This window comes from Chanodichthys erythropterus, chromosome 14 (assembly GCF_024489055.1).
Source record: "Chanodichthys erythropterus isolate Z2021 chromosome 14, ASM2448905v1, whole genome shotgun sequence".
Lineage (NCBI taxonomy): Eukaryota > Metazoa > Chordata > Actinopteri > Cypriniformes > Xenocyprididae > Chanodichthys > Chanodichthys erythropterus.
This window is the reverse complement of record NC_090234.1, coordinates 5,503,070-5,520,208: the sequence shown is the minus strand read 5'-3', so window position 1 is coordinate 5,520,208 and position 17,139 is coordinate 5,503,070. Positions and strand designations below refer to the sequence as shown.

The following is a 17,139-nucleotide window of genomic DNA, read 5'->3' as shown; positions in this document are numbered from 1 at the left end:
TCTCATTCATCTCAATTGCATTTAATTGAATTATTTTGACAGGTGTGACAATCCGGTGTGTGACTTCCCTGTATCTGGGTGATTCCATGAGTGGTTTCATCATGGTCACCAGGCTTCCTTATCATTATGCCCTTTAAAAGGAGCCATGTTTCCACTCTTCAGCGCTCCTTCTTTTGTTGACCTTGTTTGTTTACTTTGTATTTTGTCTTTGTTACACTTACACTGGAGCCACAGTACATTACAGACCATGCATACACCTTCCTCTACATTAGTGATTTTACTGCTGTTCCATTAGCACTCTTTTGCTTTATTTTCTTTATTTTGTTAATAAACCTTGAGTTAAATTCGGCAACGGTGTGTGTCCCTTCTTTTGTTGTGGCCGTTTGGAACCATGGGTCGTAACAAATGGGGGCTCGTCCGGGATCTGATAAATGATATCATATAGAATCGCCATAAAATATATGTCAATAACGATGATAAGCTCTAGGCATTTTTACTCGATATGGATTAATATAAGAGCCAATCATACAGCAGAAATATGCAACAACAGCCAATCAGCGTGCAGCTTTTAACATTCACATCAAAGAACAAAGTGAATTTCCTACAGTGACGAAAGTGAAACTAACCTTGAGTTATTATCCAAAAATGTTGAAATTGTCAACAAAAAAAGGTAGCACAAATTCAGTTATATGGAAGTGGTTTGGTAATTTGAAAAGCGACCAGGCACAGATTAAAATGATCTGTAAAATATGTCGTCAGATGGTGAAAAACAAGACTGGCAACACAACCAACCTATTTCATCACAGTGCTTCCCACGCATACTCTGCGTCTCAATCTGCTCCCTAGCTTCTTAAGTCGTGAATCAGTATATCATGTGAATGAATGTGGCCGACTCCCTGATCAGTGCCCTTACTACTGAACTAGGGAGCTGATTGAGATGGACACATAGACTTTACTTGAGTGGGCCGCCCAGGTATATTAACGGCCGCCCAAGTATATTTGGAGACACATTTATGCTTTTATTATTTTTATCCTCTCATACTTTTGTATCCGCCCAAGATAATGAAACCATCCGTGATTGATTAACTAGTGAAAAATCTCCCCTTGCTCTGCATGTTTAGTACCTGCTTGTTATGTGTGCGTCAGAACTGTTTACTCCCGCTGACATTCCCATGTGCGCTGCAGAGATGCGGTGGATATTTCACAAAGAGTGATGCAAGTCACAAAGCGGCGCGATTGCGCTTTCTACAGGCTCGCCGGTTGTGTTTTAGCCGGTTGTAAGAATTTACAATAGAGTGCCTCAGGGATGACACATTTTTGTTGGCCAACCTGGAAGTTAGCGGCGCACGGGTTCCCTCGGTTGAAAGCCTATGTATTTTTCCAATAGACTTTTGGAAAATCGCAGAAAATAAGCTCTGTGTTTAACAAAGGGTTATCAAGATCATCTTTACAAGTTAAAACAACATAAATACATTTTTAAGCCTAAATAAAGTGGTCAGATATAAAAGGCTAACAGTATGCTATAAACGGACTACAGCACACCATGGTCGCGGATCAACGTCGTCACCACCAAGCTTCCTCAAACTGTATTTAAAAAACAATGTTATTTAAAAACATGCTCACTGATTATGATCTGTGCTGTGTATGAATACTTATCCACTTTTTCATGAGAAATGCTGTCCAAATGTCCTGTTTGTCATGATGACGTCTAAAGTCCCCGCCAAAGGAAGTAGTCCCTTTTAGCAACTTGTTAGCAACCGCCGATTTTAAGACACGGTAAAAGTTTTTAAAAATCACAAGCGGGTTATAACTGGTGTGTTTTATGTCATAGATCAAAACGTGAAAATATTTAGAGGCTTTGTTAACCACAGACCTTACTTCAGGCGATTTAGCAAAAACCCATAGACTTTACGGCATTGGAACCGGAAGCCCTAAAATGCTAACTCGCTTCCGGGTTTTGCCTACAAAAATGCATCATCCCTGAGGTACTCTATTGTGTAGACATTTCAAAGTAAGAGTCCCGGTGTATTTCAGGCTTGTTTATAATTAAAAGGCACACGCTAAGTTCGTAAATTGTCTTAATTTTTAAGGCCAAATGTGTAATCTGTTTTTGTTAATAAACTATACTTTAAAATATAATTAATAAACCCTCAAATTTTTGTAGCTTCAGTCATATTTGGGATACTCTTTTAAGCTGGCAACATTAACAGTTTATATATCGAAATATATATCGTTATCGATCAATATGGGGAAAAATTATCGAGATTACATGTTTGCCATATCGCCCAGCCCTACTCCAAAAGTGATAACATGGCTCCTTTTAAAGGGCATAACGATAAGGAAGCCAGGTGACAATGATGAAACCACTCATGGAATCACCCATCATCCAGATATGGGGGAGTCATACACTGGATCGTCACACAGGGTACACATATTTTTGAAAGGGCGTCAATAGGGAAAGATGCTTTTTGCAGTCAAATGGTGTCGTCATTAAAACATCTACAAACAGGGGCTCATTGATGACCAGCCAAAGCACTTTGAGGCTCTTATTGGCTGGCAGGATGGAGACTATCTGTCTATAAGAGCTGAAGCTGGCAGTCTGAGTCCTGCTGATCTGGCAGACATGAGTCAGGCTGGGGAGTTTTGCTGTGAAACTGTGGTCAAGCTGTGATAGTCCAGTTCTGTTTCTCTCACGAGAAAACTTTCCTTGCATTGTATGAAAATTGTATTTTCTTGTTATTTTTTGTATTTTTTCAATGTACAAAATTTAGTTTTGTGATTCTTGTTAATTTTTTTAAATAAGATTAGTTAATTTATTTAAATAAGATTATGATCGGTCATCACCGTCACTTCAGAGTACTTGTGCACCCTAATCGGATGCCAGTTTTTGTCTAGGTTTGTGCATGGATGATCTTACCTCTGTCTAGATTTGATTGTAACACAGTGTTTGTCTTCTGCAGGTCTGTACATTGACGCGACAGATCCGGACGCTCTACCCCTCTATACCTGCACACGCGCTGAGAGACGCCCAGAGTCTGTTTGTGCAAGAGGTGAAACGCACACACATACATGCAAAACACTTTTTATGAGTCCAGAACTTTACTCTCTCACACTTACTTACATTTCACCATCTCAGTCGAAGTCAGATGTGTGTGTACAGCACTTATTGTTCTTTAACCATATTTGACACACATACTCACTGCACTCAGAGGATTTCCTCTGATGTTTGTAGAGAAGACTTTGTCCAAGATTGACCTTCATGTCACGTAACACACTCACTCCTAGTCGAGTGGAGAATAGTGCTCTATTGTTCTACAGATATTTCCACTTCTATGTTAAACTGACTGCCAGATAGGTATAAACTCATGGGATACTCCCCAAATTTTTAAGTACACACACACACACACACACACCGATGATACTGGCTGTTCTCCAGTAGAATATATTGAGCAGATGGTTTACTGCGAGATTTCTAAACCTAGAGATCTTCCTCTCTGTCTGCTGTTTACGTGAGAAGCTACCTTCAAAAGAGGCTGAAAAAGATACGTTTATAATCACCATTTCCCTTGACACCTTGCAACATATTAACACTGTAAAGCCTGACATATGAAACAATAGTCAGGGGAAAAGAGAGATTTCAGCCACACAGTATTATTATTTCTGTCTTACAATAATTAATATTATGACAGAAGTAATGGGATAAAAGTTTATAGTTGGGATATAAACACTGATGTCTACAGTAGTGATCAAAATAGAGCAAATCACCTTTTGAAAGTAACATGGCGATTCAAACAAAGATTGTATTAGTTACATCATTACACCAGTAGGTGGCGACAAGTGACTGTTTAAAATGTGTTTGTCATTGAATCATTCATTCAAGAGATACGTTAAAAAAAGGCTGATTCATCCAGTAATGAAACAAATTAAGTCTTTGTGATTCATTAATGTATTCACCATTTTTTAAATAATTAATTCAAATGACATAAAATCATATAAATATCAGTCATCACTCTATATCTGGCAATAATAAGTCTTGCTAAGATGATATTTAAATTCTTAGTTTTATGATCAAAGCTCTGTAGTTTTAAAACTTATAATGCAACGCAATAAAATGATGATTAACAATAAATGTTTATGTCTAATATACCCATGATGCCTAAAATCTTGCTTGTGTGTGTGTGTGTGAATATTAAGTGGTTCCTCTTTTCCACTTGTTTTGATCTATTAAAAAAGGCTTCTTTTTTGTACCTTTCAGAAAAGGGTTTTAATGCTCCTGCTTTTCATCTCCTTTCCGCTCTTCCTAAAAAATCAGATTGGACACAGAGCAAAGGATTGAGGGGATAAATGGGATCTTTTTGAGCACAGGGTGACTTTGCATAAAACAGTGACCCAAAATAGTAATGCTGTAGTGTAGACTTTCTTTTCCTGTCAGAAAGGAGAAAAGCAGTGGAAGATGTGGTTGCGGTCAGATCGTTTGAGACGCTCAGGTTCAGTTCCGCTTGCAGATTCGTTCTGATCCCGTTCCAGACTCCTTCAGTAGTTTCCTGTCCAGTGCCCACTCTTCACTATTCAAATTGACATAACATGTACATTGCTAACATATACATTAATACTTTATGTGCACACATCAAATTAAAGTATAGTATTTATTCATATTTTGATTTTATATATATATATATATATGCAATTTTTTCCATAATTTAGTTATTTTCATTTTAGTTTTAGTAATTTTTATTTTTTTTGTGTCAGTTTAATTCATTTTTTTATTGAGTCAATATATGTTTTTTTTTTTGTTTCACTTTAGTTATTTTCAGTTTTAGTTTTTTTGTTTTTTATTTTAGTACTTAACCTTCAGAAACAGTGCCTTGACAACTAACTGAAATAAATTAATCAAGTTTTTTATATATATTGTTACTATTTAATATATCTAGGTACTATTAATTATATTTCAAATAGCATAAATATATTTAAATGTTTTCTTTACAATTCAATATAATTTTTTTTATTGTTGACACTAGTGCTATCAAATTGATTAATTGCAAATAATCGCATCTAATATAAATGTTTGTAAATGTGTATAAACACAAACACACACAAATTATATATTTACAAGCTTTATGTTAAATGCTATTAGTCATGATTAATCAATCTGACAGCTCTAATTTACACATTGACTCTTATAGCGCTTTTGACACTTTTTTAAAGTAAGGGCAGTATAGAGAGAATGGACAGGACATCATAGGAGAGAGAAAGAATGCACTGGACCAGAACTGAACCCACATCTCCCACTTGAGCAGCACAGCTTAATGTGTCCACGCTCATGTCAAGATCAAAGATCCACATCGCTTCGGCTGTTAACTTCATCTGCCGAGACTTGTAATAGTGAGAGTTTGTGTGAAAACTTCATTGCAGTTTTACATGCTAATGCTAATAATGTTAATGATGTTGTGTTTGTTCTTACAGTGCATCAAGTCTTATATCTCCGACTGGCATGTTGTCAACTACAAATATGAGGATTATTCCAGCGACTTCCGTCAGCTTCCCATGTAAGAACCCAAACTAGACCGAAACACGCTAAGGCCTATGTGACTGATTATAGCTGCAGGGACAGAGGACTGCAGGCTGTCATTGTGTGTGTGTGTGTGTGTGTGTGTGTGTGTGTGTGTGTGTGTGTGTGTGTGTGTGTGTGTGTGTGTGTGTGTGTGTGTGTGTGTGTGTGTGTGTGTGTGTGTGTGTGTGTGTGTGTGTGTGTGTGTGTGTGTGTGTGTGTGTGTGTGTGTGCGCATTTTTGTGACACAAATGTGTATAATGACATGGGTATGACACAGGTATTACAAGGAGAGGGTGACTTATGAGGACATTACCCCATGTCCCCACTTTTCAAAAGGCTTATAAATCATGCATGAGAAAGTAAAAATGTGCAGTTTCCTTTGATGGGTAGGTTTAGGTGTAGGTTTGGTGTAGGGTGATAAAAAATACGGTTTGTACAGTATAAAAACCATTACACCTATTGAATGTCCCCACAATTCACAAAAATGAACGTGAGTGTGATTGTCAGCTCTTGGAAAGATTTTTGTGTTGGCGAGAGCAGGAAATGTGTTTTGCTGGGTAACAATAGAGCAGAGGAGCAGTGAGTGAGGTCATCATCTCCACACACACACACACACACAAACGCACACACACGCACACCTTTGACTATTTAAATGGCCCTCTGTTTTTATGACACAAGGTTGATCAGGATGAGAGGGCAGCCAAAATCTGATTACCTGGAAAAAGAAACATTAAGAAGTCATACCAAAACTTTACATAAAGAAGAACAGAAAAGAATATTATGTAGACATAAATACATTCCAGTATATCACAAATATATTTTCTCTCATCAGTGTTGAAAACAGTTGTGCTGCTTCATATTTCTGTGGAAACAGTGATTTTTTTTTTTTTTTTTTTTTTTCAGGATTATTTGATGAATATAAAGTTCAAAAGAACAGCATTTATTTGAAATCGAATCTTTTGTAATATTAAAAAAGTCTTTACTGTCACTTTTGATCAATTTAATGCATCCTTGCTGAATAAAATAATTAATTTCCCCCCCAAAAATGCACTGAATGGTGGTGTGAGTGTTGTTATTCTGATGTGAATCTGATCTGTGTTTGTTTTGTACACAGCAAAGTGTCCAGACCTGATAATTTAGCTCAGCATGTTTTTGAGGTGGATGAAGACGTTGATAAAGATGAGGTAAATCAAACGCACACACACAAACACATCTTCTAGCTCTGTGGCCCTCGGGTTGAACTCTGAACCTGTGGTCAGATTTAAGTGATGTTTTCTCTCTCTGATAAATCCTGTGGCATTGTGGGTGACAGACATCAGCGGGCTCAATTACAACATTCGCAGTGCTTCATGGGAGTGGGTGGAACTAAAGATACCACAGCTGAAACTACTAGCCTAACTAATTTAAATTTAAAACATTATTAAAGACAAGTAAACAGTCAGTAATAAAATAAGAACAAACAATCCAATTACAAGCAAAAACACAAATACAATATAACAAAGATACAAATGAAATAAACAGTGCTTTTTCAGGTAGGCCTGAGTATTTTCAGGTACAGAAATTTAATAAAGCAAATGTAAAATAACACTGCATAGTCTTCACTGTATAAATTAAACATCCTTATAATTTAATCCTTATTAAAGTTACAAGAGTTACTCAGTCAAGAGCAACAAGTGATTTTTTCTTTGTCTTTTGTTGTTTGATTGACATTAAAAGCAGCTGGAATATTAGAGCAAATGCACAGATCTAATATACTGATACTGCTACACGTGTGTTTACTTTCTCATCTCTTTACGTTCACCTAGGACATAACTGACTATGTTTACTAGGATACAAGAAGACGTGAAAAAGAGCTCAGTTTAGTATTCGCATGCTGTCTGAGGCATGGCTTTCTGGGAGTGCTTCGGTTGTGTGCGCACAAAACTTTTTTACACTGTAACGAGAATTTTTTTTTAAAAAAACTAGTTTTTTTTTTAACGTGTCAAGCCTTAAACTTTCGTGACAATGCTGTGCTGGCCCATCAACTGTCCCGAGCATCGTTCACGTTCTTGCGTTGTTAGAATTCATAAAAATGTTACCGGCCAACTGGCGAGAGACACCATTTCATACACTCGCCAACACTGATTTTTACTCACAATTGCCACTTGGCGATTATAAGTTATCGTTCAAAATCAAGTTTTTACTTATGGAACCTGACTGTTGCACTCTATAATAAAGCAAATACATTTCAAAATAAGAGTCCGGTGTATTTCAGGCCTGTTTATAATTAAAAGACCCACATTATTCATAAATTTTTTTGAAGCTGAAATATTTAAAAACCTAGTCTGTTTTTGTATTCTAATTAATTAAATCATTTTTCTTGTAAATATTTCCTTGTAACCCTTACCCTCTTTTTTGATAAATGTTCATTGTGCCTGTACAGTGTTTTAGGAGCGCTTGTGCACCTTGGAAAAAAAAGTAAGGATCAAGCCCTGAGACATGCTGTGAAGCTCACCTCAAATATTTCTGCTTTCCACTAAAGGCGTGTATTTTAATAGTAGCCATAGTTTTGAGGATGAAGTAAGTCAGGATGCCAGTATTGGGATGAACTAACACAAATTCCATCTTGATACCACAGACCCCCTAGTGTCTCGTACTGAAATACTTACCATTTTTTGTATAACTCAAAGTTAATAGAAATCCATCCCAAATTCCTTCTCTGTCATTGCTTGAGGGATTGTGGGCAGTATTACTCCAAAATATAATTGTGGCTTTTTCTTTAAATATTTTAAACATGCTATAATACAAGATGCACTAATACTGATGTCACATAATATTTAGGATAATATGTAAGTTGTACTGCAGTAAGTCTCTCTGAGTGGATCCAGGTTTTCCCAGAATGGACATGACCTGACATAATCCCTTCTGGCTCGTCCTTCCCAGAATTCTTCTTTCCATGAATGCTGCCCACCTATTTAATTCTACTAATCAGCTTCCCACTCAAGTTTGAGTCACGTTTCTTATTTTAGCCCAAATGTGTGCAGTACGACAGACTGAAATATAACTCAGGTCATAGGTTTGAGGAATTCAATGTGTTATTGTGCAGAGTTTTGGCCTGTACTATGGACTCAACTCTTGAGTTACTGTTGGACTCGTTTGTCTAATTTGGTTGCTGACTGATTTCTTGTGTTTATAGAAAGTTTGTGTGATAATGAGTGTGTTTTGGCATTACAGTAAACACAGCCAATCGCTGATGACCGTCCAACAGCACAGCCAATCATAACAGCTCGCCACATCAAGGTTTTACATCACAGCCCGTCAGAATCTTAGGCTGTTTTCACAAACTTTAACATTTATTAGTGATGGTTGCTGATGTTTGCATTCACTTTTACTAGTGCTCATATTTAAATTAAAATTACAGAGCTTTGATAATAAAACTAAACATTAAATATCATATTACTAATACATATTATTGGCAGATATAGAGTGTTGACTGATATTTATATAATTTTATGTAAGTAGTCGCTATACTGTCAACCCTGGCAACCACCCAGAATGCCCTAGCATGGCAGCTAGGTTTACATAGGCAAACATTACTCACATTTTCTTCAGAACATATACAAATATAGATTTCTTGCATGATGCCTCTTTGGTAATAAAAACAAAGCCTTTTGAGAAAGTGTGAATCTAAGCACTTTTCACACAAGTCCTGACTGTCCAAGACTGCACAGTCACTCTGGCTGTATTTTGATATCTGCTGACTGGAAACCTCAGATAGTGTGTGTTTGTTGAGAGAAGGCAGTTCTGTGAGGTCTATGAAGCATCCAGACTCCCTATTGCCCACCCACACAATCACAGCAAAAGCATTTCATCTGTTAATCTCTGTTGTGTGTGTGGTTTGTTTATATCTGCAGAGTGTCAAGAGTAAAGCGATAAGGAGTGCTCAACTGGTGATTCAGAAACAAACTGACCCATTGTACTAAAGTTGAACCTTCTATTGTTCTTGAAGGGTCTTTTCAGCATGGGGCCCATAGTGTGGCCCATTTGACAGCTGAAAGACACAAAAGCCTGTTCTCAGCAAGAACGATAACTATAAAGACAACTATAATGATGACTATATTAGCATCCACACCAGTAATGTTATGTAATAACCTTGAACTGCAGTTATGTCATCTGCCTCTTTAAAAGCAGGATGGTTTCTGATTGGCTGTCAATGTTTTTATTGTTCATCAGCTGAAAGAAAGTTTCTTAGCAGGACATACCAACACATTGTCACGGCAATTCGTAACTAATTTATGTTTAAGCTTTGGTGAATTTGTATGAATTTGTACAATCTTATTTGTATTTTTTACTACTGCTTATGTCCCACTGAGGTTATTTATTTATTTTTTTTAAATCATGTTTTCATACAAATTATTGTGCAAATTGTGCAAATTCATACAAAATCTTCATCAACTAGTAAAATGTAATTCATAGCATACAGTACTCCAGACGTGGAAAGACCCGGATGTGTTCTTTGAATCAGGTTTATCTGTGGTTCTGTGTGTTCTTTGAATCAGGTTTATCTGTGGTTCTGTGTGTTCTTTGAATCAGGATTATCTGAGGATCTGTGTGTTCTTTGAATCAGGTTTATCTGTGGTTCTGTATTGTTCTTTGAATCAGGATTATCTGAGGTTCTGTGTGTTCTTTGAATCAGGATTATCTGAGGTTCTGTAGTGTTCTTTGAATCAGGTTTATCTGAGGTTCTGTGTGTTCTTTGAATCAGGATTATCTGTGGTTCTGTGTGTTCTTTGAATCAGGATTATCTGAGGTTCTGTAGTGTTCTTTGAATCAGGTTTATCTGAGGTTCTGTAGTGTTCTTTGAATCAGGTTTATCTGAGGTTCTGTATTGTTCTTTGAATCAGGATTATCAGAGGTTCTGTATTGTTCTTTGAATCAGGTTTATATGAGGATCTGTGTGTTCTTTGAATCAGGTTTATCTGAGGATCTGTGTGTTCTTTGAATCAGGTTTATCTGAGGATCTTTATTGTTCTTTGAATCAGGTTTATCTGAGGTTCTGTCTGTTCTTTGAATCAGGATTATCTGAGGTTCTGTGTGTTCTTTGAATCAGGTTTATCTGAGGTTCTGTATTGTTCTTTGAATCAGGATTATCTGAGGTTCTGTATTGTTCTTTGAATCAGGTTTATATGAGGATCTGTAGTGTTTTTTGAATCAGGATTATCTGAGGATCTGTGTGTTCTTTGAATCAGGTTTATCTGAGGATCTGTAGTGTTCTTTGAATCAGGTTTATCTGTGGTTCTGTGTGTTCTTTGAATCAGGATTATCTGAGGATCTGTGTGTTCTTTGAATCAGGTTTATCTGAGGATCTGTATTGTTCTTTGAATCAGGATTATCTGAGGTTCTGTATGTTCTTTGAATCAGGTTTATCTGAGGATCTGTCTGTTCTTTGAATCAGGATTATCTGAGGTTCTGTAGTGTTCTTTGAATCAGGTTTATCTGAGGTTCTGTCTGTTCTTTGAATCAGGTTTATCTGAGGTTCTGTAGTGTTCTTTGAATCAGGTTTATCTGAGGTTCTGTATTGTTCTTTGAATCAGGATTATCTGAGGTTCTGTATTGTTCTTTGAATCAGGTTTATATGAGGATCTGTAGTGTTCTTTGAATCAGGATTATCTGAGGATCTGTGTGTTCTTTGAATCAGGTTTATCTGAGGATCTGTGTGTTCTTTGAATCAGGTTTATCTGAGGATCTGTATTGTTCTTTGAATCAGGTTTATCTGAGGTTCTGTCTGTTCTTTGAATCAGGATTATCTGAGGTTCTGTAGTGTTCTTTGAATCAGGATTATCTGAGGTTCTGTAGTGTTCTTTGAATCAGGTTTATCTGAGGTTCTGTAGTGTTCTTTGAATCAGGTTTATCTGAGGTTCTGTATTGTTCTTTGAATCAGGATTATCTGAGGTTCTGTATTGTTCTTTGAATCAGGTTTATATGAGGATCTGTAGTGTTCTTTGAATCAGGATTATCTGAGGATCTGTGTGTTCTTTGAATCAGGTTTATCTGAGGATCTGTGTGTTCTTTGAATCAGGTTTATCTGAGGATCTGTGTGTTCTTTGAATCAGGTTTATCTGAGGATCTGTATTGTTCTTTGAATCAGGTTTATCTGAGGTTCTGTCTGTTCTTTGAATCAGGATTATCTGAGGTTCTGTAGTGTTCTTTGAATCAGGTTTATCTGAGGATCTGTATTGTTCTATGAATCAGGATTATCTGAGGTTCTGTAGTGTTCTTTGAATCAGGTTTATCTGAGGTTCTGTATTGTTCTTTGAATCAGGATTATCTGAGGTTCTGTAGTGTTCTTTGAATCAGGTTTATCTGAGGTTCTGTAGTGTTCTTTGAATCAGGTTTATCTGTGGTTCTGTGTGTTCTTTGAATCAGGTTAATCTGAGGTTCTGTATTGTTCTTTGAATCAGGATTATCTGAGGTTCTGTATTTTTCTTTGAATCAGGTTTATATGAGGATCTGTAGTGTTTTTTGAATCAGGATTATCTGAGGATCTGTGTGTTCTTTGAATCAGGTTTATCTGAGGATCTGTAGTGTTCTTTGAATCAGGTTTATCTGTGGTTCTGTGTGTTCTTTGAATCAGGATTAGCTGAGGATCTGTATGTTCTTTGAATCAGGTTTATCTGACGATCTGTATTGTTCTTTGAATCAGGATTATCTGAGGTTCTGTAGTGTTCTTTGAATCAGGTTTATCTGAGGATCTGTAGTGTTCTTTGAATCAGGATTATCTGAGGTTCTGTATTGTTCTTTGAATCAGGTTTATCTGTGGTTCTGTGTGTTCTTTGAATCAGGTTTATCTGAGGTTCTGTATTGTTCTTTGAATCAGGATTATCTGTGGTTCTGTGTGTTCTTTGAATCAGGTTTATCTGTGGTTCTGTGTGTTCTTTGAATCAGGTTTATCTGAGGTTCTGTATTGTTCTTTGAATCAGGTTTATCTGTGGTTCTGTGTGTTCTTTGAATCAGGTTTATCTGAGGTTCTGTATTGTTCTTTGAATCAGGATTATCTGAGGTTCTGTGTGTTCTTTGAATCAGGTTTATCTGAGGATCTGTATTGTTCTTTGAATCAGGATTATCTGAGGATCTGTAGTGTTCTTTGAATCAGGATTATCTGAGGTTCTGTAGTGTTCTTTGAATCAGGATTATCTGAGGTTCTGTGTGTTCTTTGAATCAGGTTTATCTGAGGTTCTGTAGTGTTCTTTGAATCAGGATTATCTGAGGATCTGTATTGTTCTTTGAATCAGGATTATCTGAGGATCTGTAGTGTTCTTTGAATCAGGATTATCTGAGGTTCTGTAGTGTTCTTTGAATCAGGATTATCTGAGGTTCTGTGTGTTCTTTGAATCAGGTTTATCTGAGGTTCTGTAGTGTTCTTTGAATCAGGATTATCTGAGGTTCTGTAGTGTTCTTTGAATCAGGTTTATCTGAGGTTCTGTATTGTTCTTTGAATCAGGATTATCTGAGGTTCTGTATTGTTCTTTGAATCAGGTTTATATGAGGATCTGTAGTGTTCTTTGAATCAGGTTTATCTGAGGATCTGTGTGTTCTTTGAATCAGGTTTATCTGAGGATCTGTGTGTTCTTTGAATCAGGTTTATCTGAGGATCTGTATTGTTCTTTGAATCAGGTTTATCTGAGGTTCTGTCTGTTCTTTGAATCAGGATTATCTGAGGTTCTGTAGTGTTCTTTGAATCAGGTTTATCTGAGGATCTGTATTGTTCTATGAATCAGGATTATCTGAGGTTCTGTAGTGTTCTTTGAATCAGGTTTATCTGAGGTTCTGTATTGTTCTTTGAATCAGGATTATCTGAGGTTCTGTAGTGTTCTTTGAATCAGGTTTATCTGAGGTTCTGTAGTGTTCTTTGAATCAGGTTTATCTGTGGTTCTGTGTGTTCTTTGAATCAGGTTAATCTGAGGTTCTGTATTGTTCTTTGAATCAGGATTATCTGAGGTTCTGTATTTTTCTTTGAATCAGGTTTATATGAGGATCTGTAGTGTTTTTTGAATCAGGATTATCTGAGGATCTGTGTGTTCTTTGAATCAGGTTTATCTGAGGATCTGTAGTGTTCTTTGAATCAGGTTTATCTGTGGTTCTGTGTGTTCTTTGAATCAGGATTAGCTGAGGATCTGTATGTTCTTTGAATCAGGTTTATCTGACGATCTGTATTGTTCTTTGAATCAGGATTATCTGAGGTTCTGTAGTGTTCTTTGAATCAGGATTATCTGAGGTTCTGTATTGTTCTTTGAATCAGGTTTATCTGTGGTTCTGTGTGTTCTTTGAATCAGGTTTATCTGAGGATCTGTAGTGTTCTTTGAATCAGGATTATCTGAGGTTCTGTATTGTTCTTTGAATCAGGTTTATCTGTGGTTCTGTGTGTTCTTTGAATCAGGTTTATCTGAGGTTCTGTATTGTTCTTTGAATCAGGATTATCTGTGGTTCTGTGTGTTCTTTGAATCAGGTTTATCTGTGGTTCTGTGTGTTCTTTGAATCAGGTTTATCTGAGGTTCTGTATTGTTCTTTGAATCAGGTTTATCTGTGGTTCTGTGTGTTCTTTGAATCAGGTTTATCTGAGGTTCTGTATTGTTCTTTGAATCAGGATTATCTGAGGTTCTGTGTGTTCTTTGAATCAGGTTTATCTGAGGTTCTGTAGTGTTCTTTGAATCAGGTTTATCTGTGGTTCTGTGTGTTCTTTGAATCAGGTTTATCTGAGGATCTGTATTGTTCTTTGAATCAGGATTATCTGAGGATCTGTAGTGTTCTTTGAATCAGGATTATCTGAGGTTCTGTAGTGTTCTTTGAATCAGGATTATCTGAGGTTCTGTGTGTTCTTTGAATCAGGTTTATCTGAGGTTCTGTGTGTTGTTTGAATCAGGTTTATCTGTGGTTCTGTAGTGTTCTTTGAATCAGGTTTATCTGAGGTTCTGTGTGTTCTTTGAATCAGGATTATCTGAGGTTCTGTCTGTTCTTTGAATCAGGTTTATCTGAGGATCTGTTGTGTTCTTTGAATCAGGATTATCTGAGGTTCTGTTCAGTTGTAAGTCTCGATTCTGTTGTTTCTCCCTTATTTGACTCACACTTTTTTTCTATCTGCAGGATCAAACAGACAAGCGTTAGACTATCATCACAAAACTATCTCTTGTTTCTGTGTGTGTGTGTGTGTATAGGACACGGCCTCTCTCGGCTCTCAGAAGGGTGGTCTCATTAAACAGGGCTGGCTACATAAGGGCAACGTCAACAGTGCCATCAGCGTCACCATGAGGGTGAGACTCAATTCTGAAGAGATGTTATGTCTATGCACGTGTTTGCATTTCATGTCTCATTTGCACTCTTCTTTTTTCTCTCAGTCATTTAAAAGAAGGTATTTCCACCTGACGCAGCTGGGCGACGGGTCGTATAATCTCAACTTCTACAAGGATGAGAAGATCAACAAAGAGCCCAAAGGAACCATCTTCCTGGACTCCTGTATGGGAGTGGTGCAGGTGTGAAGACAAACTCAAATGTTTCCTCCATTTTTTTTTTTTAGAAATCATCATGGTATTGATGTCCCAACCATGAACTCATTGTTTTTAATTGCGGTTGTCTTAAAACATTACATTAATTTTGCATTTAAGTATATTCTTTTAAAATATATTTCCGTAATAAGTCTTTTTTCTTTAAAGTATGCTGAAGTGTACTTTAAGACATAACTGTTCATAGAATAGAAAGGAGAGCTGAGCATTATGGGAAGGCAAAGAAAGGAGAGAGTGAGGGATGAAAGAGCTCTTCTCCCTGTGTTTTGATAATTGATAAGCATTCTTTCTGGGAGTGAATTTTCCACATACACTCCCAAAATAAAACGCTACACCCACACCCGGCCCCCGAGTTATTTTAGTGTGGAATTCTCTGGAACCTGTGGCCATAATCACTCATAGGTATGGTCAACAAACCAGCGTCACACCCTTCATGCGTTGCTTTGTCATTATCTGTAATGAGTTGTATCCGTTAAATTAGCCCTCTGACCTCTGACCTCTGACACACCCCTCACCTCGCCTCCACACAACACTTACTAAAAGGAACAGAAGAGGAAAGAATGTAATTGCGTTATCCCAAAATATGTTTATAAAATGTCATTAAATGTATTAATTTAAATGTAAATATATTATGTACATTTTATAATTTGACTTTCTATATTACAATAATTATATGTATAAATAACATTTTCAGCTTACATCATATTACATCACGTCATCAGTTTGTACTGACTTTAATTTAGGCTATTTTTAATTAAAAAACTTAATTTTTTCCGTACTGTATTTTTACTTTACTGTTTTACTCATTAGATTCCTTTATGAGAATCTAATGGGTCATCCTTCAGAATAATGAACTTAAAAAAATTAAATGTGCTTAATTGTCATGAAAAAGTCAAAATGCAAAAATCGTAGTTGTCCTACAAATTGGTTTCATTTTCTTTATGAAAAATAGAAGTTCTTTCATTTCTTTTGGCTTTGGACCCAAACATGTTTTCATACAATTCATATCCTACTTATAAACACATGAAACTTCCTGTCAGAGTCACAGTGAAGGTGTGGATGGTTTTAATCTCAGCTCATTCTGTTTGGCTAAGGTACACATACCCACATGGCCTCTGGTGGAGCAGAAATCCCCGACTGCTCAGGGGTCAAAAGTTGGACTCCTGCATTTCTCTCTGGTTGTCTTTGCCTGACCAAATGCCCCTGGTCTTATGTTTTGAAACCCATCCCTTTAAAGACACTTAACCACGCTGTAAGTCCTGCCCTGGGACGGGTCGGGAATCTGTCAGCCTCCATATGGAAATCATCTCACTCTTTTCCCAGGCTTCTGGGAAGGTTTTACATGGTTTAAATTGTGCCAATGATAATCTGAATGTCTTGGTTCACTAGACATCGGCAGGTGCATGTTCATTTCTATCCGTTTTTTATATGTATTGAAATCAATTTTTCTTTGCATGTAGAACAATCGTGTGCGGAGGTTTGCGTTCGAGCTGAAGATGCAGGATAAGAGTGGCTATGTTCTGGCCGCAGACTCCGAGAGCGAGATGGAGGACTGGATCGGCACCCTCAACCGGATCCTCAACAGCAGTTTTGAGCTGGCCATGCAGGACAAGAGGAACGGAGACTTACACGACGGTGTGTGTTTATCCAGATTATACAGAACCCTTAGTCATATGTTCATTTTAGTCACATTCCTGAATCAAACACACACACAAACCACTGACCTCCACACATGGGAGTGACTGTATACACAGGGACCTGAGAGTCACTGTGGTTACTGTGTGGTGTAATGACGTTCTTCCGTCTATCTCTGTTGTAGATGATGAACAGGGGAAAAGCGATCACTCTTCTAGCAGTATGGACAGTTTTCAGGTAAGTCACACTTCAGTAAGCATGGTACACTTGATCTGTAGCTAGACTATTGTGTTCACACTTGGCAGGTTTGGTTGGATTAAAACGAACTCTGGTGAGATTGCTCTCTTAGTGCGGTTTATTTGAATAAGTGTGGACACAACACAGACCAAAAACATCTAAACAAACCAAAAACAGGAT

The 17,139-nt window shown here is 37.1% G+C and overlaps 1 protein-coding gene across 4 annotated transcripts in view; it reads left to right on the top strand.

Annotated features, from left to right (window-relative positions):
• zmp:0000001200 (dedicator of cytokinesis protein 9) overlaps positions 1–17,139 on the top strand; it is a 115,438-nt gene that overhangs the window by 52,366 nt on the left and 45,933 nt on the right. For all 4 annotated transcript variants that reach the window (XM_067409194.1, XM_067409195.1, XM_067409197.1 and 1 more), the window contains exons 3-9: positions 2,961–3,050; positions 5,464–5,546; positions 6,666–6,735; positions 14,743–14,838; positions 14,923–15,057; positions 16,548–16,722; positions 16,907–16,959. In XM_067409194.1, the coding sequence (XP_067265295.1) occupies positions 2,961–3,050; positions 5,464–5,546; positions 6,666–6,735; positions 14,743–14,838; positions 14,923–15,057; positions 16,548–16,722; positions 16,907–16,959 (702 nt within the window). The remainder of the gene's footprint in view (positions 1–2,960; positions 3,051–5,463; positions 5,547–6,665; positions 6,736–14,742; positions 14,839–14,922; positions 15,058–16,547; positions 16,723–16,906; positions 16,960–17,139) is intronic.